The sequence below is a fragment of the Tamandua tetradactyla genome, chromosome 5, assembly GCF_023851605.1.
Source record: "Tamandua tetradactyla isolate mTamTet1 chromosome 5, mTamTet1.pri, whole genome shotgun sequence".
In the NCBI taxonomy this organism is placed as follows: Eukaryota; Metazoa; Chordata; class Mammalia; order Pilosa; family Myrmecophagidae; genus Tamandua; species Tamandua tetradactyla.
This window is the reverse complement of record NC_135331.1, coordinates 77,109,185-77,118,028: the sequence shown is the minus strand read 5'-3', so window position 1 is coordinate 77,118,028 and position 8,844 is coordinate 77,109,185. Positions and strand designations below refer to the sequence as shown.

The 8,844-nt window shown below is 53.1% G+C and overlaps 1 protein-coding gene across 2 annotated transcripts; it reads right to left on the bottom strand.

Moving 5' to 3' along the window:
- Nucleotides 1–547: 547 nt before the first annotated feature.
- On the bottom strand, nt 548–3,261 carry LOC143682535 (uncharacterized). Of its 2 annotated transcripts, none has more exons than XM_077159172.1 (2): nt 2,945–3,261; nt 548–2,511 (listed from the first exon to the last, which is right to left on the bottom strand). In XM_077159172.1, the coding sequence occupies exons 1-2, from the start codon at nt 3,224–3,226 to the stop codon at nt 2,332–2,334; spliced, it is 462 nt and encodes a 153-aa protein (XP_077015287.1). In that variant the 5' UTR covers nt 3,227–3,261; the 3' UTR covers nt 548–2,331. The 2 variants fall into 2 exon arrangements, with proteins under 2 accessions (XP_077015287.1, XP_077015288.1); XM_077159173.1 differs by having other exon boundaries at nt 548–2,508.
- Nucleotides 3,262–8,844: the final 5,583 nt, after the last annotated feature.

Genomic DNA, 8,844 nt, shown 5'->3' with positions numbered 1-8,844 from the left:
ACACTAATCTAGATAGGATACAGGGAGGAAATTTCCAGGACAGCCAATTCTCCGCAAGTGAATGAAGCAGGAGGGTCTTTCGGCAGTTTAGGTGAAGAGAGAATGAGGGAATTGGGTAGAGGGAGTCGGTCTGGTGGGTCTGGTGAACAGGATCACCACCGGGTGGGCTGCAGTGCACTAGGAAGGTACAGTAGGAGGTAACTGACCCTCTTCGGCTCCAACCTGCACAACTGCCAGCTGGGGTAACCTCTCGCCATGGTTGCAGTGGACAGCAGCCATGGGGAGCTCAGAGGTGGGCTGATCGTGCACCACAGGGCCTGGCTTCAAGATGCCTGGCTGGGTGTGGGAAGAGCTGGCTTGCAGTTGCAGCATCTGGCCAGCCCACCAGTGCCATTCCTAAAAATCAACCATTCCTAAAAAGAACTAACACCATTCCTGCTCAAACTCTTCAAAAATTGTTGAGGAAATTTTATGAGGCTAACATCACTCTAATATCAAAACCAGATAAAGATGTACAAGAAAGGAAAACTACAGGCCAAATGCACCATAATCAAGTGGGTTTATTCCAGGTATGCAAGGGTGGTTCAACACGAGAAAATCAACATAACACAACCTGTTAACAAGTGTAAAGGAAAAAATCACATAATTATCTCAACTGACATTGACAAAGCTTTCGAAAAAATTCAGCATGCTTTTCTGATGCAAACATTTATCTGTGGCTCACAGGGCAGCCCCCAGATGAGAAGGTGGATAAGGAGGCCCCATGGTGCCTGATGCAGCCTCTCCTGCCCCCTCTTCTAGTGCGCTCCCCTCTGCAAGGGCCACAGGAGTTGCCACAGAGCGCCTGGGCCTGCATTCAGCCAGCAGGGGGGAAGGAACATTTTACCAGGGCAGGCCCTGTGCCCAGCCAGGCTCCGGAGGGACTACTGCCAGAGGAGGAGGGGGAGATTGACTTGGGGGCAAAGAGTGGTCTCTGACACTGAACGTTTACAAACCAGGTTTACCCGTGTGCTGAGATTCTGACAGCAATGGCTATCCGCAGAACCAAAAGGCATCGTGCACCTATGTGCCAGGCACACAGTCACTCCCGCCACTCCCGGCACCTGCGGCCGTTTTACTTCCGCCCTCCCTTCCCGGAACAAAGGAGCCTCAGCCTTCGCCCCTCAGGGGCCCCATAGCCGCCCCTCTGGAGCCCTTCTCTGCCCACTACGTGGCCTGTCAGCGCAGGGAGTGGTGACCTGCGTCCCAGCGGGGCTGTCCTGGAGTGACGCGCCAAGGACGGGCCCCGAAGCCATCTCTGAGGGAACGGTCCTCGCGACTGGCTGAGAGGCTGGGCGGAACCACCAGTGTCCTCCAGCCAGCCCTGCTCACCGCCCACCTTTGCGACTCGGGTTTTAAAGGGAAGGCCGTCACCCTCCTGGGCGCCCCATCTCGGGCAGCTTTCCTGCCTCAGTGGAGATCGGCTGTGGTGGACACCGCGTGGCCACCCAGCCTGAAGAGTTCACTCTCTGGCCACCCAGGGCTGGACGCTGGAGCCGCCCCGGACCTGGGGAAGGGGCCAGCGTGCCCCTAGCCTCCCGGGCTCGTAGGGAAGGGGCGGCCCGTGGGCAATTCGGCTCAAGACAGGGAGGCGCACTGGGTGCTGAGTAGGCAACCGGGAGCCCCGCTGGGCGCTGGGCCTGACCGAGGGTGCGGTGGGGACTGCGGGGTGGATCCCGCGGGGTGGATCCCACGGAGTGGACCCCTCAGGCGCGCCCACCTTCCCACCTCCGCCTGGGTAGGTGCTCGTGGGGGCAACCCGGCCTCGTCCCCCAAGGAAGGGAGAGGCTGCCTGCCCAGTGCGGGTCGCGGGGAGCGTGATGCTGAAAGTGCCCGAGTGTCCTTGAAGCCCATCGCAGGCTGGAGGTCAGGTCTCCAGCTATCCCGAGGTGAGGGTCCCGGGGGTCCCGGAGGTCCCGGCAGCCCACCGCAGGCTGGAGGCCGGGGCTCCCGCTGCCCCGAGGCGAGGAGGGGGCGCAAACCTGTCGCTGCCAAGTTCACGAGCCCGGGTCTCCTGAAGTCTTGCCCTTAATTCTTCCGGCTCCATCCTCAGACCCCGGCCTTTATCTGAATTTCTGTCCCCTCCTCGTACCCTGTGCTTTTATAAACAGCCTTGAGGTGTTTGGTTTTAAACTCTGAAGATGTGGGTTGCATCCCTTTCCCACTCAAAACGCCGCTGGAGCCGTGGGTTCCTCCCAAGCTATCTGGGTTACATTGCATTAGCCCAGAGCTGGCCCCAAAGGGGGTGGACACGGGGAAACCTCTTCCTCGCCTGTTTTAAAGTCTCATGGGTCAGAAAGAGATGCACGCAGACCCTAACCCAACCCTCTGACCCTCACCACACACCCCCCCTCGCCCGCACACGCCGTCCTCTTGAGGCCTCAGGCTCGCCACCTGCTGGATGAATGCGAGAAGTGCAGGCCGATGCTGCCGTCTGGAAGGGGTGAGGGGATGCCTCAGGATCGCCACCTGCTGGGGAGAAAGGTGAGTGCAGGCAGTCTAATTATCTGCCAGTTTTTTGTTATATTTTTCTAACATTCAACTTTCTTTTTGCCCCTTTTTTGAAATATATTTTTACTTGTGGTACAATTACGTTTTCATTATTTTATATTTTATATTTATTTTTATTTTTATAGAAATGTTATGTTTTTATATTTTTATTCATTATTTTTTGTTTCTTAATTTACTATTTACTATTTAACGCCCGAATCCGCACCCGAATCCCGAACCTGAACCCAGGACTCTGGGTGGGACCCTGACCATTTTCCGCGGACGTCCTGCCTACTGGACCCTGAATCCCCCCAGGCGACAGTGGATCCCTCCCCTGAGCCCCGAGGTGTCTGCACAACCCTGACCACCGCGGGTCGTGGAAAGTCCTTCCTGTTCCCGCAACTGCAGAACAAACCTCGGGCCTCCCAACGGCTCCAGCAGTTCCCGCGGCCGATGTGAAAACTAGAAAGCGGCGCTGGTGCCGTGAGGGCTGCAGGGCCGCCCCAGCCTCAGGTGCGCTGGACCTTCTGGAGCTCACGTGTCTGTCCAGGTGCAGCGACCTAAGTCGGAGCCGGATCCCTTCCCCACCCCACTGGATCGCCGCTTCCGGGGCCACAGGGATGCGTGAAGGGTCTGCGCGTGCTTGAGGGAACTGTTTTCTAACCTCACCCTCACCCTGCCCTTCATTCTCTGTCATTCTAACCCGATCCTCTCTCCCATCCTAACCCTCAACCTCACTCTGCAGGTCTCCACTGCAATCTGGGCAGTCGGACAGTGACGACAGGTTCAAAGAATGGGGAGAACGACGAAAGTCGGCGGGCATTGTCTGAGAACGACGAATGGGGCGGGGAATGACGAAAATTATCGAACAATGACGAATGACGACGGGGATTGTCGAACAATGACGAATGGAGACGGAAACAACAGGCATTGTCGAACAACGACGAAAGGCGACGAAGAATAGCGGAGATTGTCGAACGTTACGAACTGCAACGAAGAATGGCGGAGATTGTCGGACAGTGACGAAAGACGAGAGAGAATGGCGGAAATTGTCGGGCAAGGACGAAACCTAGCGGAGATTGTCGGAGAATGACGAAATTTGGCAGAGACTGTCGGAGAAGGAAGACTGGCGACCGGGATTGCCGAACAATGAAGAATGGCGACGGGGAATGACAGGGATTGTCTAACAATGACGAATCGGGACCGGAATGTCGGGAATTGTCGGGCAGGTGTGAAAGGCGATGGGGAATAGCGGAGGCAGCCCAGCCTAATCGGAGACTGATGGACTGCTTCCCAGAGAAGGGCGGGCCAAGTGACCGCCAGCGAAACCCGAAAGACTGGGAACCAGCCACGAGGCCCGAGGGCTCTTTAATTTTTTTTAAATATTTTTATTGTGAACAGCAAACAAACACACAAGCATTCTTGACATGGTTACATCAATGGATCACAATATCATCACATGGTTGTGTATTCATCACTATGGTCATTTGCATCTTTCCTTCCAAAGAAATAAAAAAAGAAAAAACACATCTACCATAACCCTTACCCCACCCTCTCATTGACCACAAGTATTTCAATCTACTTAATTTATTTTAACTCTGTTACCCCATGATTTGTTCATTTTTTATCCATACTTATTACTCCTCTGTCCAGACCGTAGATAAAAGGAGCAACAGACACAAGGTTTTCACAATCACCCAGTCACACTGTGAAAGCCATATCATTATACAGTCATCATCAGGAAACATGGCTACTGGAAGACAGCTCTACATTTTCAGGCAGTTCCCTCCAGCCTCTCTAATACACCATAAACTAAAAATGGGATATCTATCTAATGTGTAAGTATACCCTCCAGGATAACCTCTTGACTCTGTTTGGAATCTCTCAGCCATGACACTTTATTTTGTCTCATTTCTCTCTTCCCCCTTTTGGTCAAGGTTTTCTCAGACCCTTGATGCCTGGTCCTGGCTCCTCCTAGGATCTCTGTCCCACGTTGCCAGGAAGGTCCACACTCCCTGGAGTCATGTCCTACGTAGACAGGGAGGAGGGCAGGGAGTTCATCTGCAAAGTTGGCTTAGAGAGAGACCATATCTGAGCAATGAAAGAGGTTCTCTGGGGATGACTCTTAATGCCTAATTTTAAGTAGGCTTAGCCTATTCTTTGTGGGGATAAGTTTCATAGGGGAGAACCCCAAGATTGAGGGCTTAGCCTATTGATTTGGTGGTCCCCACTGCATGTGAGAATATCAGGACTTCTCCAAATGTTCCCATTTGGGAACTGGAGGATGCCCTGGAGGACAGTCCTGGAGGATACCCTGTAGGTCCTGGAAGATGCCCTGGAGGACAGCTCTGGAGGACACCCTGGAAGTTACCCTCCTACTCATCTCTACTAAGGGCCTTTCCTCCTGCCCATAACTGGACAGGGCACTCTCACAGTAAACACAATTCCTTCCCCAGAATGAGAAAGTACCATAAAGAGCTGCTGCTTGTGAACCAGAAGATGGAAACAGTTGGAAAAACACCCCAAAGACAAGTTCTCCCTAGAGCCAGAGCCCTCGAGATGAATCCTAAACGCGGACAGAGCTTATGCCCCTAAATCCCCAAAGCTTGGACACTCGCGTCTCCTGAGTCTTTGCAATTTAGGTTGTGCAAACCTTTTCTCATATCTCTATTCTCAATGAGTTTCTGCCCTGTCTCAGCAAATTTCTGGGGGGTTAATGGGGTAAGGAGGTTAATGGTGGCTGCAGGGAGAGGGTATAAGAGGGGGAGGGAATTCAGGAGGAGGGATCGAGGGGAGGGGGAGGGAGGAAAGGAGGAGGGGTGAGTGGGTGGGGAGGGGAGGAGTGGAGGGAAGGGGTGGTGGGGAGGGTATCCTACCAAGGGCACAGTCTGCATGTCATAGCTCTAAGCCTGCAGGCTCAATGTGGATGGACATGCAGTGGTTGAGCGACCAGCCAGGCCCATCTAGCTGCTGCCTCACCAAGTGGTCCATGCACAGCACACAAGTTGCCCTGTCCAAGTTCCCCCATTCCCGGCTTGGAAGCCCTCAGCATGGAGCTGGGGAGACCAGGAGGTCAGCAAGCAGGACCCTAACCCTAACCCTCCCAGGGCTGTGGGGTGAGTGCTGGGCACCACATGGAACCCTGAGGGGCCTGGCTCCATCGCCCCTGTGGAGCTGACACCCCTTGCCCCCAGTGACCACGAGGGGCAGACAGAGGAAGCAGCACTTCAGGGTCGTGCAGGCTGCATCCCTCTGCACAGCATCTTTCCCTATGCTCTCCTCACTCAAGTCCACGGGTCACACGTCTCCGCTGGCAGGTTTCCCGGCACACCTGCCTGACGCTGATGTCCATGAGCTGCCTGCTTGCATCTCCCTGCACAGGACACGGGCCGTCCTGTGCCGACGGCCTCGAAACTCACAGACTCCATGGCCTGAGAAGGACTGGGGAGCTCCATCACACTCTGTCCAGCTGGGGATGGACAGTGCTCCAGACTCCTCCAGCTGGGGATAGTGGTCCCCAAGTCCTTGGGGGCCGCACAGGGATCTTCCTGCGCCTGGTCTGTGATGCCTGCCGGCCCTCATGAAGGCATCTGCCTGCAGACAAGTCTCCACTCTGGCTCAGAAAACAGGTCACTGAAGAAGCCCTTGTAGCAAATATGGAAGAGAAAGCTAATAGTAGAGTTAATCAGTGGGATTCAAGGCACCATTCATCCCCTGTCAATCCATATTCACCTTCAATATGGCAATGTTTCTTATCATCACTTCTATCTGTTCCCTTACATTAGGTTCCACCTCTTTGGGTAGGCTTTCCCCATCTCCAGCTCCTGTGTACCTCTAGGGCGCTACATTCTATAGGGTTACCTTTGAGATTACCTTTACCAGAGTCATCAGAGTGAAATCACACAGTACTTGTCCTTTTGTGTCTGGCTTATTTCCCTCAGCATTACATCCTTTCAAGTCTCACCCATGCTGTCCTGTTCGGGACCTCATTTCATCTTCCTGCTACCTAGTATTCCATTGCAGGTACACACCACATCTTGTTCATCCACTCGTCTGTGCCTCTGTGTCCTTCCTCTTCTTACAAGGTCACCCTAAATCCAGGAGGGTCTCACCACACGGTTCCCACACCCCACTCCTGCCTCAGTGCTGGTGGCTGGGATCAGCAGGTGGGAAGGTCCACATCATTAAGTCGGCAGTTGCTACAAACCAGGCTTTGCTTCTGAGTCCTTTCAGCAGCTCCCATTGCTTCAGACTTAAGGAGAGCTTGTCTCATGCTACCAGGACCCCAGAATTGAGAGTGGCTCCCCCTTGTTGGACACATAGAGGTAAATCGCTGCTGGCTGGCTCTCACAGCCCGGCCTGCTGGCACTTCACTCACTCGTTGTATCACTCACTCATTCACTCATTCACTCACTCACTCATTCACTCACTCACTTATTCACTCACATATTCACTCATCCACTCATTCATTCACTCACTCATGCATTCACTCATTCACTCATCTGTGCCTGTTCTGGGTGGTTGAAAGCATAAAGGTAAACATAAAAGTAGGTTTTCATTGGTTTAAAATTTCCCTTGGTGCCAAAAGGGAAAGAGAACTCTTACCTTCCTTGTCTTGAGCATGTCAATCCTTTTGGATTTGAACCTACTGCCAGTTTTGCACCCCAGGGATGTCTTTCTTGGAGACTTTGACAGCTTGAATCAGTGGTGGATCCCAGAAAATCCATGTCCCTTAATCCTCATTCAATATTGCTTGGTGGGATCTTTTAGATTGCTCCCATGGAGATGTGACCCACCCAATTGTGGGTAGTAACTTTTGATTGGATGGTTTCCATGGAGATATGTCTCCACCCACTCAAGGTGGGGTTGCTTACTGCCTTTAAGAGGGAACCATTCTGGAAAATGTTTTAGAGCCCATGCAGCCAGAGACCTTTGGAGTTGCAGAAGGAAAACTCCCCTGGGGGAGCTTCATTAACCAAGAAGCCAGGAGAGAAAGCTAAACGATATTGCCATGTGTCCTTCCAGCTGAGAGAGAATCCTTGAACTTCATCAGCCTTTCTTGATTGAAGGAAACTTCTTGTTGGTGCCTTAATATGGACATTTTCACAGACTTAGAACTGTAAACTTGCAACTTAATAAATCCCCTTTCTAAAAAAGCTGTTCTGTTTCTGTATTTTGTATTCTGGCAGCTTGCCAACTAGAATACAGCCCTTGGAGACATTTCTTTGAAATGTGAACACTGCATGTCCTCCGTCTACTTGTGTCTGAGAGAGTTTTGTTCCTGCTTGTTGTAAGTAAACAAGAATTTTCCTTTTTTCTTTGGAGGAGACCATTGCCATGTATGTAATGTAATCACCTGCTTGGGTGGGTGACAGGCTGAGCTTTCTTCCCATGATGCCCCGCTCACTCCTCATTGGCTTGATGCTATTCAATCCTGTTTTCCCTCCATCCTGGGGAGGAATTCTGGGTCTGCAGGAGATTGTTCTGAATTCTCTCTCTAGACATAACCCAGCCTCAGGGTTCCTGGGCCCGGGTTCTGGGACACGTCCTTGCAGTTCCTTGTTCCCCCAGTGACCTGGGACCATCCCCACGCCCTCTGCCCCAGCTGCAGGTGCATCACACCTGAGGCCCGCGCTGCTCCTTCCTACTTGCATCTTCCACAGACATAGCCCCCTCTCAGCAAACCTCTTACCTCCTGCACCTCCCACCCCCCAGTAAAGACAAGTCCATGTTCTGATCCCCGGGACCTGGCTGGGGCGGGATTTGAAAAGATCTTTGCTGACATAATTCCTTATCAATCTCGAGATGATGTCATCCTAGCTTTTCTGGTTGAGCCCAAAATCCAACCACAAGTGTTCTTCGAAGAGAGAAAGAGGGGAGACAGACAGACAGACCTGGAGGAGAGGCCCCGTATTTAGGGTATTTAGGACCGAGGCAGAGTGGGTGACAGGAGCAGTGGAGCCCCGCCCCCGTCCGGATTCTGCACTGGCTCCAGGGGACACAGTTGCACTCAGCAACGCACAGGGGAGGCCCCGCCAGCATCGCTAGGAGGTGGCTCGGGCCTCCGGTGCAGGTGGGGAAGGGTCACGGAATTAAAGGGCCTCCGGGGAGGTGCGGCAGGAGCGGAGGGGGTCGCAGACTGACCGGGGTGGGCTGGGCATTCTGCCACGACGCCCCAGGCCACACTCGGAGGAGCCCACCTCCAGAAGGTGCGCTTTCTTGTTTTCCACGGCAGCCCTCTGATTTTTCCGGATGGCAGTTCCTTTCCAATGTCCAAGTTTGTTTACAGTGATTACAAATACTAAGACCTTGAAC